The sequence below is a fragment of the Rhinolophus hipposideros genome (genome assembly GCF_964194185.1).
Source record: "Rhinolophus hipposideros genome assembly, chromosome: 14".
Classification (NCBI taxonomy): domain Eukaryota; kingdom Metazoa; phylum Chordata; class Mammalia; order Chiroptera; family Rhinolophidae; genus Rhinolophus; species Rhinolophus hipposideros.
In genome coordinates, this window is record NC_138060.1 from 62,442,433 (window position 1) to 62,463,824 (window position 21,392).

At 34.5% G+C, this 21,392-nt stretch overlaps 1 protein-coding gene across 5 annotated transcripts in view; it reads left to right on the forward strand.

Moving 5' to 3' along the window:
- The window catches only part of DOCK3 (dedicator of cytokinesis 3), a 297,859-nt gene that overhangs the window by 42,711 nt on the left and 233,756 nt on the right, over positions 1–21,392 (forward strand). For 4 of the 5 annotated variants that reach the window (XM_081071637.1, XM_081071636.1, XM_081071634.1 and 1 more), the window contains exons 3-4: positions 10,403–10,443; positions 14,771–14,826. In XM_081071637.1, the coding sequence (XP_080927763.1) occupies positions 10,403–10,443; positions 14,771–14,826 (97 nt within the window). Of the gene's footprint in view, positions 1–10,402; positions 10,444–14,770; positions 14,827–21,392 lie in introns of those variants that run through there. The other variant, XM_081071638.1, reaches the window with a different exon arrangement.

Genomic DNA, 21,392 nt, shown 5'->3' on the forward strand with positions numbered 1-21,392 from the left:
ATTTTCTAACTTGACTAGTATATGGTTTTTAAAATTTAGGTGAGATTACCATTTTTAGTAAATGTAATCAATAATATTTAAGTTGATGAAATGCAAGTGTGTCACTTTTTCAGTGATCTCCAGTAAGATAATAATGTCTGGGTGAAAGCAGTTTACATAGCATGGGACCGTTTCTATATAAAATGAGGTAAGGTCAGAGGAATACAGTTCCATAAGCAAACAGTTTTATTAGACATCTGTACTATAATATCACAATTACACCACGTGCTTTCACCAGGTCACTAAAATCAAACCTAATTTTTCAGAGTCCAGTTAATATCGTAGAGCCTTTGGTTTTACCATTATTTTTCTACTTTTCTATTTTGCCATTTTCCATCTTATCTTGTGGGCCTTCTACAAATACATTGTTTTTTTAAAGTGAGATCATGATTTTTGTTGATTTTTTTTAAAAAATGGAATTATAGCCTGCATTTTATCATGTATAGTTGGTACTGTTTCTTTTCCTGACTTTTTCAGCATAGAAATATTTTTCAGTAGTGACTTACGTATTTCTTGTGTTGATGAATTTGATGTTATAAAGAATTTTTAATTCTTTTTAATTTTTAATTCTAAAGAATTCCTAGCTTAGAGGAAACCTACTTTGGCTTTTCATGAATAGCTATACACCCAGTAATAAACTATACAGAGTAAGAAAATAAGCTATTTTCTTAGGCCATCCTATGTTTTGGAACAATGAATCAAAAGGGACGTTTTGGGTTATTTTAGTTCTCCTAATCCTAATTTGCTTTCTACAGGTGGTTGGTTTTGTTAGAAGTCTTACTTTAAGTCGTGAGTAGAAAGACCATCAGTAGATGGATAGCTCTAGATAGTATTTTGTTTGAAGATGAATTACAAGTAAAAGTCAGTTGAAACAGTGCTCCGGTTTTAAGCATGAGAGATTCAGTGGTGGCTTTTTAAAAATAAAAGAATTGTGGCTAAAGTTATATTTGTCATCCGAATAGTTTAGGCTCTATCAGTGTACACTATTTATGGACGGATTATGTGGTGAAAAAAGTCATTCCTGTTTAATGTTGGAAGAATTACTCATTTTCCATGAGTTTGGAGGCTCTTCATTTCGCTTTTGATTCAGTGCTTTTACTTACTGTTGAAGTAGTAAATCTGTTAGATTGTATCAGGATTTTGCTGGTGAGAAAGGAAGACATGGATATTAATTTGCGCACTAATTTGAACCTTTGTTAAGTGGGTAAGAGTATTTTTTATTTATATCCCTACTTTTTCAAAAAATGATTTAATAGAGCTGTTTAGGAGTATGTACTTTTGGTTCCCTAATGTTTGTTAGAATGAACACCATTTATATTAAGAAATTTCAGACTGTACTTATTTTATTTCATAAGCCCAGTGTCACAGTATTTAGCACACGTAGAGTTTTAGTGTGTCTTGTTCCTGTTACCGGCTCTCTCCAGGATTTGAGTTACTACACTGTGTCAGACGTTGTACAGGGCACTTTATATATATCAATTCTAAATTTATCAACGAACTTGCCAAGTAGGTATTATCGCCCCATATATTACAGATTCATTCATTCTTTCAGTCACCAAATATCTGAGTGCCTAGTGCAGGTCAGGCTACTTTTTTAGCTACTGGGGCTCAGCTATACAAGAATAAAACAAAGTCCCTATTCTTATGGAGAATAATAAGGAAGGATAAAACAGGTGGAAGGAGACAGAGCGACTGCATGCATTGGGGTGGGGTGGGGGGGCTTCTGACTTCTGTGTATTTATGTAGGATAATTATGCAAGGCTTTTCTGAGAAGATAACGTTTGGGCTTAGAACAGATGGACGTGAAGAAGCCTTCTGGACGTGAAGAAGCCTTCTGGACGTGAAGAAGCCTTCCTATAGCTCTCTGGGAGAAGTGCAGTGCAGGCACATGTGCAAAAAATATAAAGGCCCTGAGATATAGGAGCTTGTTTAGTGAGTTGAAGGAATTTCAGGGTGATCGTGTGGCTGTAGCAGACCAGTTGGTTGGAGAGGAGCTGAGAGAGGTGGGAGATGATCAGCAGAAGTTGTAATAAGGACTTGGGGCTTTACTTTGAGGTGGGATGCCATTAGACAGTTTTAAATTAACTCAGGCTCAGAGTTATACTTTGCTTTTGGAATTTGATGTCAACACCCCAACTTTACTCAGTAATTTTGCATTCTGAAGTTTCCACCAGATGTGTGGGAAAAGTGGAAGATTATGTTTCCCACAATAGTTCTGTAAATAACATGCCCCTAGCTTAGAAGGTAGAGAGTTGCAGCAAGTTATGGAGAAAGGACAAATTGGGGTTTCTGGAGGCTGCATTTGTTTAGTGTTTCTTGGAATCCATTCATGATGTTATGACTTAAGTCAAAGGTATACAGCCATACCTCCTTTTATTGTGCTTTGCTTTCTTGTGCTTTGTAGATGTTGCATTTTCTACATATTGAAGGTTTGTGGCAACCTGCATTAAGCACGTCTGTCGGCACCATTTTTCCAACAGCATTTGCTCACTTTTTGTCTCTGTGTCACATTTGGTAATTCTCGAAATATGTCAAACTTTTTCATTATTATTATACCAGCTATGTTGATCAGTGACCGGTGGTGTCTTTGATGTTAGTGGGACAAGACCCTTCACCAGCAAAAAGATGATAAGTCTGTGAAGGCTCAGATGATGGTTAGTGTAGTATTTTTTAATTAAGGTATGTACATTGTTTTGTTTTTTTATATAATGCTATTGCGCACTTACTAGGCTTCAGTATAGTTTAAACATAACTTATATGCAGTAGGAAACCAAAAAATTTATGTGACTAGCTTTATTGTAATATTTGCTTTATTGTGGTGGTCTGGAACCAAACCTGCAGTATCTCTGAGGTCTGCCTGTGCGTGATAATTGATTCCCTGAAGGGAGCAGTCTTTGTAGTACATCATAAACTTGAGAGTTGTAATAATGCCTTCCTTTCCTCATTCAATTTTCCACAGAAATTTATACTTGATCTTAGCCAAAAGGCCGAGAAGCGATCCACAGAAATTTATATCTGAAAATGTTAGAATGTATAAAAATACATCTGACTTAAGTTCCTAACAATGATCAAACCATCAGATCGTGAATCATCAGATGTGAAAGACTGGTAATACTTTTCAATTAAAGGCTATGATAGCAATGAAATTGATGAGCATTCAGGCACCTGACAATTAAAGGGGTTTCACTTTGTGTGCCAGAACTGTGAAATCTTGTAAAATGAAAGATAAGTGATGAGAATAAAAAGAGAGAATCATATTTGCAAAGATAGATTGTCCAGGGTTCTTTTTTCTGTTTTTTAATTAAAATTTAATGGGGTGACAGTGGTTAACAAAGCTACGTAGGTTTCAAGTGTACTATTCAATAATGTATCATCTATATATCGCATTGTGTGTTCACCACCCAGAGTCAGTTCTCCTTCCATCACCATATATCTGAGCCCCTTTACCCTCTTCTACCATCCCTCTCCCTTACCCTCTGGTAACCACTAAAGTGTTGTCTGTGTCTATGAATTTTTGTTTCCTTGTTTGTTTGTCTGTTCCTTTGTTTTATATATATATTTTAAAACTGTTCCTTCAGTTTTATATCCCACATATGTGAAGTGAAGTCATATGGTTCTCGACTTTTTCTGACTTACTTTGCTTAGCATACTAATCTCAAGATCCATCCATATTGTCGCAAATGGCAGTATTTCATCTTTTCTATGGCAGAGTAGTATTCCATTTTGTATATATACCATTTGTAATAGGAAAACAGACATGTAGAAGATGCTTCATTTTACCAGCTCACTAAAAACATCTTTTTCTGTTGATTCTTAGTGATTTTGGAAATATTTGATTTGTTTTTATGATTCTTTATCTGGGAAGTTACGAACTTTTTGTTCTATATGTAAAAGATGTAAAAAAGCGAGTTTTTCTTCTTTTGTATCTTCTTTCTTCTTATCCTTTCTTCACTCTTTTCAACTCTGAGTCCCATGAAATGGTCACATTTGGCCAAATTTGTAGCAGAATTTTAATCTTGAGAGATGGTGGCTGAAACTCATTGAGTCCTGAGTCCATTCTCAGGACTCACAACGGTGGCATCTCATGGAGATGATATGTTGTGGTTTTTAAAATTTTTTCTTTATTTTCAGATTTTATTTTAAAAATAAGTATTTTCAATGGTATTTGGAAGTTTATACTTGTAAAGAATTTGAGAGAGGTTGGAGAAATTTTCTGTAGCACTTAAAAAATGTCTGGAGTTCCCTTGAGTTTTTCCTACACTAGTGCCAAGATAAAGGGAGATTTTCTAGGATTTTGCTGCTCTTGTTGAGTGGAAAGACTCCAGGTGCAAAGAAATTATATCTCAGTTCCTGGAGGGTTTGCAGAACAGAGGAATGGTCTCAATGGTGCTCTTTGAGCCCTTCTAGGGCAATGACAGAAGGCTTGGAAGAAAAGAGCTAAATAAGAGTCTTTTAGATGCCTGGAGAGAGAAGAAAACAGCTTGCTCAAATACCACTGGCTGGGTTTGGCTTCAGTCTCAGACAAGTTCTAGACTAGATTATTTAAAATAATATCAATATTAATAATAATGCAGTTTTGGAGACTTTTGGAAAAGCAGGAGTAACTGGCATTCAGCCTGAGATTTTAAAAACAAAATGGATCAGCCTGACCTTTTTTTTCCTTAATATTGTTAGTAGACTTACTGTTGTTATTAGTTTTTATTAATTTCAGGTGTACAAAACAAGGCACTAGTTAGACATTTCACCCCTCACAAAGTGATAACCCCCGCCCCCCAATCTGTTGCCTCTCTGACGTTGTATATATCTGTTACGAGTCCGCTGACTCTATTCCCTGTGCTGTACTCCACATCCCGTGACTATATATATTAAATTATAGTTGACGTACAATATTATTCAGCTTCAGCTTCAGGTGTACACTGCAGTGGTCAGGTATCTACACCGTCCATGAGGTGGGCTCTCTAATAAGACCTGTGCCCATCTAACACCCTACAAAATCTTTACAACATTATTGATTATATTCCCCAAACTTTCATATTCCTGTGGCAATATTGTAGTCACCAATTTATGCTGTCTAATCCCCTCTCCTTCTCTCATCCCCTCCCTCCTCCTTTCTAGCAACAGTTTTTCCTCTATATCTCTGAGACTATTTCTGTTTACTTTGCACATGTATTTGGTTCTTTAGATTCTGCATGTAAGTGAGATCACCTGGTATTTGTCTTTCTCTGACTGACTTGTTTCACTTAGCATAATGTTCTCTCATAGGTCCATCCATATCGTTGCAAATGGTAAGTGTCATTCTTCTTTATAGCTGTTTCTTAATCCAGTCGTGTACTGATGGTCATTTCGGTTGTTTCCAAGTCTTGGTTATTGTAAATATGTTGTTTTTTAAGCTACTTAGTATTCAACAAAACTGGTCTCAGTCTTCCTCTCCTCTCTTCCCCCATCTCCCAGTAAGAAGCAAGAGTTTATATTTCAGTCAAATATATATGTTTCATTCATAAGGAAACAGTTTTTTGATAAGCAATACTGTGAGTTCTTATTTGAGAAATTACTGACCTTTGTAAACATATGTTATCTGATCAAGTATTTATCTAAAATCTTGAGGTAGGGCTTAATCTTGTGTTTTTATTCTAATTCTCTCATTGTCATTTTATAAAAACATATGAAAATAAGTGACAGTCATTTGCATCAAAATGTCTGTCAGGTATGCTGAAGAATTTGGATTACTTAGATCCTCAGTAGTTTCTCTTTGAGTAGTGCCAGAGAGATTCAGATGTAATGTGAGTGGCACCGCGGTCCGATCTAAAGTGAGATTTAACAAGAGAGCTTCAAGCATTTCTGAACTGGGAAAGCACTGGTGTGTGACCAGCACTTGGATGCTGTATGTACTCTACTAAAGGCAGCAAAGCAGTCCTGTAAGTGTCACCTAGTGCACGTGTACAGCAAGTTCTCAAAGGCCTCAAATACGTCATTCTCAACCTTTTCAGACCCAGTGCTACCCTGCCTTTTCCCCTTTATCACAGCTTTATTGAGATATAATTCACATGCTATAAAACTCACTTTTTAAAAATGTGCAACTGTTTTTTATAGTATAGGGTTGGGCAACCATCACCACTGTTTAATCTAATTTTAGAACATTTTCACCTGAGAAGTAAATCCCATACTCAGTAGCAAACACTCCCCATATCTCCCTACTCCCAGCTCCTGGCAACCACTAACCTACTTTCTGTGTCTATGGAGTTGCCTATTTTGGACATTTTATATACATGTAATTATACAGTTTGTGTCTGCTTCTTTTCCTTAGCACACAGTGTTTTCAAGTTACATCCATGTTGAAGCCTGTGTTAAATCTTGATTCCTTTTTATGGTTGAGTAGTAGTCCATTATATGCATATACCACATTTTCTTTATCCATTCATTAGTTGACAGTCATTTGGGTTGTTTCCACCTTTTAGCTATTGTGTATAGTGCTGCTGTAAACATTTGTGCGCAAATAGTTGTTTGAATACCTGTTTTAAAATGTTTTGGCTGTACACTTAGGAGGGGAGTTCTTGGGTCAGGTGGGTCTATTTTTTAACATTTTGAGGAACTAGCAAATTGTTTTTCAAAGTCAGTAATGCATGAGTCTTCCAACATCTCCGTATCTTTGTCAACACTTGGTACTGTCCTTTTTTGTTATAGCCATTTCATTGGGAAGAAAATGATATCTTGCTGTGGTTTTGATTTGCATTTCTTTAGTAACTAATGTTCAACTTCTTTTCATGTCCTTATTGGCTATTTGTATATGTTCTTTGGAGAAATGTTTATTTAAATCCTTTGCCTATTAAAAAATTGGATTATTTATGTTTTTATTTAATTGTACAAGTCCTTTATATATTTTGGATACTGGTCTTCTATTGGATATATAATTTGCAAATATTTTCTCCCATTCTATATGTCATTTTTTCATTTTCTTAGTGCCCTTAGAAGCACAAAAGTTTTCAATTTTGATGAAGTTAAATCTATTTTTTTCTATTGTTGCTTGCACATGTACCCGAGGCCATGAAGATTCATGCCTATGATTTCTTCTATGAATCTTTGCCTTTTGAAAAAATATTTTTAATGTCTTTGGCAACTCAGACCATCCCACAGATTTTCAAACTTTAGAGTGCAGTAATATCCTCAATTCAATGCTGCTGTATAAGGGATAATATATGGAAGCAGAATTTCAGTGTCATACATTATGCAGATAACACTGCATCATTTTTGAAAGTGGGAACCATTTATTATCACCCTCATTAAAAGTATCTGATTGCTTTATATTCTCTTGCTGACACCTGCTATTGTTAGAATTTAAAATAAAAATTATAACCAATGTGGTAGATGTAAAATGTGTGTGTGTGTGTGTGTGTGTGTGTGGGTGCGCGCGCACGGTAGCCAGGATATTGAGTCACCCCATTTTGGAGTACAGTACTATGACTTGTGTGCATTTTGACAAACGCATAATCTCGTAGCCATCACCATAGGCAAGATACAGAACATTTTCATCACTCCCTAATGTAACATCATGCTTCTTGTATAGCCAACCTTCCTTCCCAGCCCTCTTCTCCTTGCCCTGGCAACCACTGATCTATTTTCTATCCCTGTAGTTTTATTCCGCTCCCCCAATGTCATGTAAATGGAATCATACATTATATAGCCTTTTGTGTCTGGCTTTTTTCACTTAGCATAACACATTTGAACTTCATTCATGTCTTATGTATCTGTAGTTCTTTCTGAGTAGTATTTCATCATACAGGTTTAAACCACATTTTATTTATCCATGCAGCAGTTGATGGACATTTGAATTGCTTTACTTTTAAAGATTATGAATAAAATTGCTACAAACATTTTCGTGTGGATTTTTTTTTCTCTTGAGTAAATACCTAGGGATGGGGTTTCTGGGTCATATAGTAAATGCATTTTTTAAAAAAATAGATTTTATTTTTTAGATCAGTTTTAGGTTTATAATATTTACGTTTATAACAAAATTGAGCAGAAAGCACTGAGTTTCCATAGACCCCTTGCCCCCACATATGTACAGCTTCCCCCACTATCAACATCTGCACCGGAATGGGTATATTTGTTACAATCAGTGAATCTACAAGGACACATCACTATTACCCAAAGTCCATAGCTTAAATCAGGGTTCACTATTGTGTTGTACATTCTGTTGGTTTGGATAAATGTATAATGACATGTATTTATTATTATAGTATCATATAGAACAGTTTTTATATTCTGCCCTGAAAATCCTCTCTACCTTTTCATCCCTCCATCCCTCTATCCTAACCCTTGGCAACCACTAATGTTTTTACAGTCTCCATGCTTTTGTCTTTTCCATAATGTCATATCATTGGAATCATACAGTATGTGGCCATATCAGATTGGCTTCTTTCATTTAGTAATATGCATTTAAGTTTCCTCTATGTCCTTTTGTGACTTGATAGCTCATTTAGTTTTATCACTGAATAATATTCCAGTGTCTGGATGTACCATTGTTTATCCATCACCTACTGAAGGACATCTTGGTTGCTTCCAAGTTTTGGCGATTATGAAGAAAGCTGCTATAAACATCCATTGGCAGGCTTTTTTGGTGGACATAAATTTTAAACTAATTTGAATAAGTACCAAGGAGTGAGACTAATGGATTGTATAGTAAGCGTACATTTAGTTTTGTTTTGAAAATTATTTTTTAATTTTAATTTTTAAAATAAATTTATTGGGATGACATTGGTTTGTAAAATTATATAGGTTTCAAGTGTACAATTCTGTAATACATCATGTATGTTGCATTGTGTGCTCACCACCCAAAGTCAATTCTTCCATCATCATATATTTGACCTCCTCGTCTACCATCCTACCTTCCCATTTCCACTCTGGTAAGCACTTAACTGTTGTCTGTGAGTTTTTGTTTGTCTTGTTCGCTTGTTGCTTTCAGTTTTATATCTCACATGAGTGAAGTCATATGGTTCTCAACTTTTTCTGTCTGATTTATTTTGCTTAATACGATAATCTCAAGATCTATCCATGTTGTTGCAAAATGGCAGTATTTCATCTTTTATTATGGCCGAGTAATATTCCATTGTATGTATGTACCAATCTTCTTTATCCAGTCATCTATCAAAGGACACTTGGGTTATTTCCATTTCTTGGCCACCATGACTAATGCTGCAGTGAACTTAGGGATACGTATATCTTACGGATGAGTGTTTTCAGATTTTTGGGGTAGATACGCAGGAGAGGGATTACAAGAAATTGCCAAACCGTCTTTCAAGATGGCTGTACCATTTTGAATTCCTACCAGCAATGTTCTTAATGCTTTTACTGAGGAGAAGCTTTTTGGAGCTCCTTACTTTGCCATATCTGCTATCATTCTCTGTTCTATTTTTTTAACATACTGCAAAGCGTCACAACGGTAAGGTTATCACTTTTTTCTTTTTAATGAATGAAGGTATTGAGACTGTCAAGGTGTAAATTGAGTTACTCAAATTTACAATCTCAGTTGTTGTGCTAAACAGAAGCAAGGATTTTCTTCTCTAATTGTTTATTATGACTTCAGGGGAGAAAAAAATTTTTTTTTCCCTCATAGCTTTGTTGTGAGATTTAAAGGTTAATACATGCAACAACCTTCTAATTCCAATACATGGAATTAAAAGTAATGACCTCTTAATTAACGTTAGCTATTATCAACAATCTTCCCTTTTGTTCTCTTCTTCATCTTCCTCTTTTAAATACAACTCTTGGTTTTTCTTCCTGCTCATTGGAGCTGTTTTCTCTTAAACCCAAACAGAGAAATTATAGCAAAACTCTGAAAATAATAAATTGGAATTGAGAAAAGTTGGCAGTGAATTTTCCTTGCTCTTAAAATTGTTTTTATTGTGTAATTGAAACTGTCGTCAATATTGCTGTCTATAAATGCTAAGAAAAAAACAAATGAAACACGGATGTCAAGTTTAGCTGCTGGAAAGCCAAGAAATGAGAATAGTGTTGTTTAGTGCCTGGGAGATTGAATGAGACCAGGAAACCGAAAGTCTGGGCTGTCGTGCCCATCTGCCCCTAATAGTTTTATCTGGGAATTTTCATGGAGTTATTCTTTTCTAATTTCTGTGTCTTATTTAGGTGAAAGGGCTGTGTGCTTTTTGATGAAATTGGGAATGTTGTATTTATTTTAAAACAGTTCCATTTGGAGTAAACTATCAGTGAAGGCACAGTTAATGTGCCTTTATTAGAAAGTTTTACTTTAATTATTTTTTTCCCTAACAATAGTTACATGTGTTATAGAAAATGACAGTATGATTTTTTAACAATATGATTTTAATATCCTTTGTATGCTTTGTTTTAGGTTGGTACAGAGGAGTTTCAACAAAGAAGCCAAATGTAAAGGTATTGAAAAATTGTATTGCCTTTTTAAATGTAGGGAGATGCCTAGTATGTTTGTTTGATATAAAAAGAATTCTTGCCCATCTTTAAATCTTTTACAATAGCCACACTCATTTTTTCCTTTACAGAATTGTATTAGTCTCTGCTCTGTCTCAGCAATATTAGAATTTTATTTTTTTTTTTTTTAAGGACAGAAAAATGCATGTATGATCATAGTTGCAAAGCTTATTTTGAAAAAGCCTATTTAGGACATTTAACATTTTTTTCCTTCACATAGTTGACAAAAGTAAATTGACTTATTCTTAGGCTTAGTAATATGGAGCCATGTGTTAGATGAATTTGTAAAGTACAAATAAAAAAAACTTTCAAATATTCAGTTAGGTACCTTTTTGCTGATCATGATGTTCTTCTTAAGTTATGAATTTAAACAAGACATAAGTGCAGAATACTAGTTTTATGAACTAGATTCTATGTGTTCTGTTAATTAATATTAATCTGATCAAACAAAAAATACTTTAATTAGCAGATATAATACACTTAGGAGCATTCTTCTCCAATAATACATTTGCAAAAATTTCCTGGTTATACTTTCATATAATAAATAGTATCTGCTTTTCTTACATATTTTCTGTAGCTTAATATTTAAAATATTCTCCTGTTTGTTATATTGAAAAATATCAAAATTATTATTATGTATTATTTTTAAAAAGAAAATTGTTCAGAGTACTAGCCATAAGTTTTGCCAGTAGAATCATTCATTTTGTTAGTTTTTAAGGTAAATGTTTATAAGAAGACAGTATCTTCAAATTTTAATTCTTCATAGCCAGGGCGTTTCATCCTAGCATTGTTGACATTTTGAGAGAGGTAACTCTTTGTTGTGGAGGATGTCTTGTGCATTGTAAGTCGCTTAGCAGCATATATTACCTCTATGCACTAGATATAAGTCACATCCCCCTCTCTGCGCCCCCCACTGCCCAAGTTGTGACAATGAAAAATGTCTCTAGACATTGCCAAAGGCCCTGGGATGAGGGTTGGTTTGCCTCTAGTTGAGAATCACTGCTCAAAAATTGCCTCTGGTTGAGAATCACTGCTCATAGGTAACTTTTCTCCTTGTATTGCTAATTTTAAAATACACTTTCAGGTGTTATTTCTGTCTTGGGAATGCTTATGATGACATAAGTTCTATTTGTATTTTATGTTTTTTATCTTGATTTAAAATTGTCAAAAATTTAGAACTTGAATAAATGAGCAATCTTACGTGATTGGAAAATTGTAATTTGTGATATTACATGCTATTTATTTATTTTTAGTAATATTTTTTATCTTGGCCATCCTATAACCTTGAAGTATTGGAGGATCTGTGTGGTGATGATGGTCATTGAAATTGTATGTTTGTGATTAAAATATCAAATTGATGCACAGTCTGCGGCTTGAAGAACTTCTTGAGTGAGACATGAATGATGAAACCCTTAACATATTATCTGTTACCTTGCAGAACATTTGGTCCTGTCCAAAACATCCATTGAGACATTTAATAAGATCCTTGATGATTTGGTTTTGTCAAAAAGTCCATGCTTAACCAACATCACTGGGTTCACATAGCCAATAATGATTATTTATACTTATGGTTTAAGAGGATTAATACATAAAAAAATATTACCATGTTTTATTGGTCCAATAATTGTGGACAGGAACAAACATGAAGGACCTTTTGGTGTGGACCAAAGTTCTTCATAGACATTTTGGACAGGACTAAATATCAAGGATCTTTTGGCATGGACCAAATGTCTCCATGGACGTTTTGGACAGAACTGAATGTCTGCTTACCGCCCACTGCTGTACAACAATGTGCCCCAAGATGTAGTGGATTAAACAAATTGCCATTTTATCTCTCATGATTTTGTGTCTTGACTGGGGTCATCTGGGCAATTATTTAAGTACATGTGATGTCAGGTTCATGTGATTACAGTCTTTGGGGGCTCAGCTGGCTGGAATGTCCCAAGAGGGTTTACCTACATACATGTCTGGCATCTTGGCAGCGATGGCTGGAAGGCTGTCCTCAGCCAGAATGCCTAAATACCCAGGTTTCTCCATGTAGTCAGTCTAAAGGTCTCTACCTCTCCATGTAGCTTCTCCAGCAGTGCAGTCAGGGTTCTATTTTAGAGTTAAGGAAAAGTGCTTAGAATCTTATACCTATTTTCTAAATTCTCCTACAACAGAGGTGTGGAACATCTGTGGGAGAGGCCATTTTGTGATTAATCTCATTAGCTTAGCAATGATTTGATAAGCTAATCAAAATGTAAAAAACAAGTTATACTAAAGTATTAGAGCTCATTTTGTCTGATCACACCCCTTTAATTTCTTTATTTTGGGCTAATGTGCTACTTCTGAGAGTGTGTAGTTTGGTAATACAAACTCCCTTCTAGAATCTTGGATTATTGTAGCATTTGTTAACAACACATATCTATATACCTCTTAATAACTTTCATTTGTATTCTTAAACTTAAAAATTAACAGATGGAAAGACAGTATTAATAATTGAATTTCATTTCCTGTGTCAGTGATATTTTGCAGAACCATGGTTAAAATTCTTTAGTGTTTCTCAAAGATAATCATTTAGTGATCCAGTACATTAAAAAAAACCAACACATTCTTATACATCTTTTATTTGTCATAGTAATGTGGTTACAATAAGAATTTCATTAGGCTTTTCATAGCTATTAGTCGTTAAAGAAAACTAAAAAGGTGACTTCTTAAAGTTTTTATAAGTATTTATAAGTACATAGTATAAAGTAGTTCATGCATGTGGGAACCAAAAGAGAGCATGGATAGCTATACTTACATCAGACAAAATAGACTTTAAGCCAAAACTATAACTAGAGATAAAGAAGGTGATTATATAATGATAAAGGGTTAACTCATCAAGAAGATAAAACAGTCATAAATATATATGCACCCAAAATGGAGCCTGCATTATATTAAGCAAATACTAACAGATCTGAAGGGAGAACTAGATAGATAACAATACAGTAATACTAGGGGACTTAAGTACCCCACATTCATCAATGGACCCATCTTCCAGACATAAAATCAACAAAACACATTGGACTTGACATATACTTTAGACCAAATGTACCTGATAGATATATGCGTATGTAGAATATTTCATCCATCAGTGGCAGAATACACAGGCTTCTCAATTGTAAAATTAATAGTCTTCAGAATAGATCGTATGATAGTTCACATAAGAAGGCAAATTTAAGAAGGCTAAATCATACCGGGTATCTTTTCCAACCACATTGATATGAAAGTAGAAATCAATAACAGGAATAAGTAAAATTTTGTTCACAGATAGTATGATATTATATGAACAAAATCCTAAAGATTCCACCAAAAAAAACCAAACTGTTAGAGCTAATCAAAAAATTCAGTAATATTACAGGATAGAAAATTAACACACAGAATTTAGTTGTGTTTCTATATGTTAACAATGAAATATCTGAAAAAGAAGTAAACAGTTCAATTCACACTAGCATCAAAAACAATAAAATATTGAGAAATAAATTTAACCAAGGAGGTGAAAGATCTGTACACTGAAAACTATAAAATGCATTACTGTGGTTTAGCTGCTGCTGACTTTGTGTGGTATAGCTTTAGTTTATTATTGTTAGTGGTGTGGGCTAAAGAATATAAAAAAATTTAGAGCATTTGTGTTTCATTTGAAGGGAGTTTCGCACCTCAGGAAAAGGAGTGAAACGTTGATTGAAAACTTAATTGTTTTTTAAAACAAAGTACATTTTTTATCTATTGGAAATTGAAATCATATTATGGCAAATACCAAAGTAGAAACCATTTGAAAAGAGTAAAAGAAGAAATATATATAGAGGCTCCCAAGTTGATTAATTCTTGTGAATACAAATTTTAGCTAGAGTCTGAGAATTGTTTTTTCAGCTCAGAGCTGAATAATCTGTTAAATTGTTGGTTAGACGATATCGTTGGTCTTGTAGATACATGCCAAGCTCTATACCCTGAGTCTATATCCTGAGAGTGATTTGGTGGAATATTTTCAGTGTCTAACTTAAAAAATATTTTGTTTGTAGTTGTTTAAGATCACAGTTTTCCCCTGAGGATAGACTTTGATTGCAAATGACATTGAAATTTTTATTTAATGTAATTTGTGCAACTTTGCATTCTTAATTAGCAAAGTGGTTGCTCCATCAGGAGACCTACTATGTTGTTGATAGAGTATTTCCATGCTGAAATCTGACTGCGGTTATATCTATGTTAACCACAAATTTTTTTTTCATGGAAAATCTTTTCTCTTTTACAGGGGATCTTTCCTGCAAATTACATTCACTTGAAAAAGGCAATTGTCAGTAACAGGGGGTGAGTAGTTGGCTTTACTAAATTTATTTACAAATTTTGTAGGTTGTAGAGGGAGGCTTTTATATTTTTGCTCATAGTATAAAATATGCTATTGACATGTTTTCCTGTCAAAAATATACTGGCTTCATCACATAATTCATCACATAATTCAGAGGACATAATTTTTTCTTAAAATACTAACAACTTTAATCCGTTTTCCTGTATACTGGAAAGGTGACCTGAGTTGTGACTTTTATACAAACAATTATGCATGCAGCATTTTTTAAAAAATGATGTACTATTTTGAGACTAGTCCTTGATAAGATAGGAGTTAGTGATTATAAATCTCTTTTTTTTATGTATGTCGAAGTGATGGAGACTTTTAAAATCTCCTCTTTTGTAAGTAGAAATTGAAAAAAACATTAAAGGTATACATTAAAGGATGAAAAGATAATGTGTAAAATACATATATATTCATAGTTTGGTCACAAATTTGAGAACTAAAAGAAATCTCTGAAGAGAGACAGAATGTAAGTAATAGCAAAATGTTAACATTTGTAAACAAAATGTTAACATTTGTTTTTGCATGTTTGGATTATGAGTGATTAAAACAAATTCTTTCTGTCATGCTGTTTTTTTTTAAAGTAATATATATTATTATAAAATTGTGATTTTATTTTTCAAAATTTATTATTTTAAAATATAAAATTTAAGGTACTGTGTAACTATGATAGCTTTGGTATTGCAAATAATGTTTTTGACCAGAGGCTGTATAAGTATCAGAGTAACCTTATGGTAAGTTAGGGTTTAGTCAGGAAAAAAGAAGCTTACAAGTTACTTTATGAGGTAGAATTTAATATGGGGAATTATTTACACACAAGTTTGAAGAGTAAAAGACAAAAAAGGAAATACTGATATAATCCAGAATAAGAACTTCAGAAAGCCGTCTGCACCCTAATGGCTGGGGGATACAAAAGATAATAGTTTGGGAATACCAGAACCCAGGAACTGGAAGATGGGTCTTGAGAGACATTGGAGCTCAAACATCTGACGAGGGACCACATGGCTTCTACTGATGAATGAAGACGGGCAGTGAGGCAGTTTCTGGGAATGCCAAAAGCAGCTGGAGGCTGGAAGCAATTTTCTCTGGTGGAGAATCATTTACAGGAACAGCAAGAAATACTTCTCCTTACCGCCTCCTCCTTAGTATCTTTCTAATGCCTCCAGCTGGCTAAGGAGCTTGTGAACAGAGAGTGCAAATCCCAGCCTCAGAATCAGTGCTTAGAAGGGTAGATTTGGAGCTGAGAATTATTAGTAAATGACTGGTATGCCTTCAAAGATAAAATTTGTCATTGAGGCATAGTAAGAATATAACTGAGAAGATTCTGGTATGAATGTATAACTAGCATACTTCTTTTTCTTCCCCTTCTTCTTTTGTAAACTACCAAAGACATAGGATATAGAGAAAGAAAACTTGAAAATCCTGTGTTAGTAAACCTTTGCAACAAATAATCTGCCACCTCAAGTTTTTAAGTAAAGACTGCCAAAACCATCACAATGAGATAGAAGTTGTGTGGGAAAATAAAAAGGAAGTATCTAGAGCAGGATCAAGAAAGCATATCATTTCAGAAAGTGCTAATAAAATACATTTTCTGAATGTGAATGGCTCACCTCCAACTGCAAAAACAGTGCTCCTGATTTATAACTTTGATCAGTAAGGGGGCTTATGAGAGCTGAAGTTGGGCAGAGGCTGCATGGAGGTGACGTGAGAAGAAGAGGTAGAGTGCATAGGGATCCAGAAATAGGCCTCAGAAAATACCAGCAAAATAATGCACTTCCTGATAATAAGAGACTCATCTTAAATGAGGAGCCATATCCCTATTTATAGTAGTTGTAAAGGAAATTAGGAAATCCTTTGCTAACAGAAGAATCCTTACATGGATTCAATTTTTTTCAGGAAAGCAGAGGAGATATGGCTGTAAAGAATCATCCAGAGCAGCCATATTTGTTGGAAGCACTCTTATCTCCATAGAAGCAGAGAAACAGTCTTTTGGATGTAAAATTTAGAAAGGTATCTGGAATGAATTCATTATACAAACCTCCTGCAGATTGATGGCCCAGGATAACATTTCTGAAATCCAAAGAAAATATTAAAATGTCTGCAGGTGCTGAAGAGCAGTCATTGTAGACAGAATCTTGAGGGGCTGTGATTTTTTAAAGAAGGGATACACAAGGAGAATTCATGTGTACTTTGGCTTTTCCCCCACAGAGAATTTTTCAGGTTGCTGTGATGTGGTGTAATAGGTTCCAAATAGGAAGTGATAGTCTTTTAGGGCTGAGGAAACAGGTTGGAACTTGGAACTCTCAGGGAGGCTAGAAATTAAGAGGCAAAATCCCACAGAGGAAAGAACCCCAAAATTTTACAACCTTAATCTGTGTACGAATTTCCCCTGTGATTGAGTGAAGTTTAGCTTCTTTTGAGCTGCACAGGACACTAGAAATATTAGAAGAGTTCAGCTAGCAGGCTTAAAATTGAGTAGACTTCACCAGCCACCTAATACTGGTGAGAAAAAATATTAGAGTTCAAAGACTGGCAAGTTATAGGGGCCCTGGTAAACATTTTGTATTTTCTGTTGAGACCTAAAGGACCACACCCTGTAAGTAAGGGCCATGCCCTTGGAGCAAGGACCAAACCATTGGAGTATGGACAAAATTGAAATAGACCAGTCCTAACAAAGCTTAAACCTCTGGAAACACAACGGATGTTCTAAGAAGAAAGAAAAGCACTCATAATAATAACACTGTCATCTAGAAATAACCACTGTAAACGGTTAATACATTTTCTATTTTATTATGCATGGTATTTTTACTTTGTTCACTATTATATTTGTAAATTAATTCCCTTTCCTTTTTCCCACTGTTACAAATATTGTTTTGATGATAGATTTTTTTTTTTTGTATTGTCCCTCCCCCCATCTTAGTTTCTACAACTATTAGTGTTTCCCTTTTTCCTTTTTGGCCTCACTTTGTCATTCTCAGATTCCAGCCCTGTAAATCTGATTAATTCATGAGTTTTATCTGTGTGCTGTTTCCTTCCTTTGCATGCAGACTGTGCTTGTGTTATTCATGAATAGTAAGGCAGACAGTTTGACGGTAGTGTAATGTGTGGCAGTCAGGGCAATAAAAGGAGATGAGCCCGGAGCAGCAGCAAGGGGATGAATATTGTAGGGCCTTGTACACTGTGTTAGGGGTGTTAGCTCTTATTGTATGAGCCAGGAAGCAACTAAATGCCTTTGGAAAGAGAAGGGACATGTCCTTATTTAATTTTAATTATAATATTCTGGGCTGCTTTGTTGAGACTAGTACTATAGTGGGGCAAGGGCAGAAGCAAGGAGACCTGTTAGAAGGTGATAGCAGTTCAGGGAAAAAGATAATAGCTCGTTCTCAAGTGTTCACTGGAGCGATAAGAAGCGATAAGGTGCTGTATGTATCTTGACTTTAGAGCTGACAGGATTGGCTGATAGTATATAGAGTAGACAAAAGGGAATTGAAGATGAGTCCAGGGTTTTTGGTCTTAATAACTATAAGGATGTAGTTGTCATTTACCAAGATGTGGCAGTTTGGGAAAGAGTATGTTTTGGGGAGGAAATCAAAGAATTCAATTTTGGACATGTTAAATTTGAAATAACTTTTATATATTCAAGTGGAGCTGGCAGGTAGGCAGTTGGCTTTGTGAATGTGGAGTTCTGGGGAGATTTGGGGGCTACAGACATAAATTTGGAAGTCATTAGCATTCAGATGGTATTTAAAGCTGTGGGGTTGGATGTGAATAGTAAAGGAGTTACTGTAGATGGAGAAGTGAGATGAGGATAGAATACTGGGGAACTATACTGCTTAAGTAATAGAAGGAAGAGGATAATCAGTCAAAAGAATCTGAAAAGTTGAGGTAGGTGGAGAAATGAAACATTTGTATCTTGGAGATCAAGCAAAGAAAATATTTAGAGGATGGACTAATCAAATATGTCTGGTACTGTTGAAGTTGAGTAAGAATGGAGATCTTGTGAAAAGCAGTTTAGATAGTGTGGTGGGAGTGAAAGCCTGATAAGAAGAGATGTGAGAGAGAAAGAAAGAAGAGGAAGAGCAATACAGTGTGAAAGACTCAAGTTAAGGCCCTCATAACCATAAGTGATTGACAGATGGCAAATACTTGGTTTTGGGATAATTTTTTTTTTTATATCATCCTTTAAAAAATCATCAGACTTGTTTTATCTAATTTTTATTTTGAAAAATTTCAATTGTATAGACAAGTTACATGAGTAATATAAAATATAATAGTACCCATATCCCTTCCTCTAGATTCATCAGTTACCTTAGATTCACCAATTATGTATTGCACTCATGTTCTCCTTCTAGCCCTGCTTTTATACATGAGAATAAGTTTTACACATTGTAATACTTTACTGCTAAATATTTCAGTATGTATCTCCTAAGAAAAGGGACATCCTCTAACATAATCACAATATAATCATTACACTCAGGACATTTAATATTGATACAAATAGTACTATAAAATATGTGGTCCATAGCCAATCATCTATAAATATGTAGTCCATATCCAATCATCTATTAAAAGATACTTCTTTTGTTTCCATGTCTTGGCCACTGTGAATAATGCTGCAATGATATATGTACCACATAGTGATATGTATATCTTTACGGATAAGTGTTTTCAGATTTTGGTAGATACCCAGAAGAGGGATTGCTGGGTCGTATGGTATGCTACTTCCAATGCTTCTTAGGGTATACCGTGTTACCCCAAAAATAAGACCTAGCTGGACCATCAGCTCTAATGCGTCTTTTGGAGCAAAAATTAATATAATACCCGGTATTATATTGTATTTATTACTTATAATATGCAGTCTTATATAAGACTGGGTCTTTATTAAAATAAGACTGTCTTATATTAATTTTTGCTCCAAAAGACACATTAGAGCTGGTGGTCCGGCTAGGTCTTATTTTGGGGGAAACACGGTATCATCTGCTTCTTGAAAAACCTGTACCATTTGTGCTGAAGTGCTTGTTTTTATTTGGTTGATAGGGAATGAAATTGCTTGAATAGGCTATCTGTGGAAATTTTCTTAGGAGAACTTTAAAGATGTTCACATTTTCATTCTTTTGGAACCGGTTTTTCAATTTTCCCAGCACTGTTTATTGAAGAGGCTTTCCTTTCTCCATTGTATGTTTTTGGCTCCTTTGTTGAAAATTATCTGCCCATATATATGTGTGTTTATTTCTGGGTTCTCAGTTCTGTTCCATTGGTCTGTGTGCCTGTTTTTCTGCCAATACTATGCTGTTTTGATTATCATTGCTTTGAAGTCAGGGAGTGTGATACCTCCAGCATTGTTATTTTTTCTTAGGATTGCTTTGGCTATTTGGGGTTTTTTGTGATTCCATACAAATCTAATGATGTTTTTGTTCTATTTCTTTAAAAAAAAATGCTGTTGGTATTTTGATGGGTATTGCATTAAATCTATATATTGTTTTGGGTAATATGGCCATTTTAACTATGTTGATTCTTCCAATCTATGAGCATGGAATATCTTTCCATTTCATTGTATCTTCTTTGTTTTGTTTTTTCATTTCTTTTTCTGAATTTCATTGTTAGTATATAGGAAAGCAGTGGGTTTTTATACATTGACTTTGTATCCTGAAACTTTATTTGTTAATTGTTTCTAATAGTTTTTTGGACATTCTTGATTCTTTGTATACATATAAGACTTGTCTATGATTTTCTTTTTCTGTAATATTCTTGACTAGTTTTGGTATAAAGATTAGTCTAGCTTTATAGAATGAGTCAGGTAACCTTTACACTATTTCTCACTTTGAAAAAGTTAATGTAAGAAAAATCAGGGAAACATGACACTGAAAAAAAACACCAAACATTAATTTTCCGTTAACCATCTTAAAAAAATGGAGATTTACAAATTGCCTGAAAAGAAATTCAACATAATTGTTTAAAGGAAGCTCAGCAGCTACAAGAGAACATAGATAGATAATGAAATCAGGAAAAGAATACACAAACAAAACGAGAAATTCAACAAAGAGATAGAAATCATAAAAAGAACCAAAGAGAAATTCTGGAGCTGAAGAATACAAGGAATGAAAATGTAATAGTGTCAACAACAGACTTGATCAAGCAGAAGAAAGAATCTGTGAACTGAAGAGAATTTGTTTGAAAGTATCCAGTTGGAAGAGAAAAAAGAAAAATGAATAAAAAGGAATGAAGAAAGCCTGTGGGATTTATGGGATACCATCAAGGGAACTAATCAATGCATTGTGGAAGTCCCAGAAGGAAAAGAGAATGCACTATGGAAGTCCCAGAAGGGAGGGAGGGAGAGGGAGAGGGAAAGAGATAGGGATAATTTAAAGAAATGGCTGAAGGAGAAAAAATATGAGGAGAGAGATGAATATTCAGGTAGATGTAGCTCAAAAGTTCCCTAAAATTTTCAACTTAAAGAGGACTTCTTTGAGACACATTACATAAAACTGTCAAAAAATTAAAAATAAACATAGAATTTTGAAAGCAG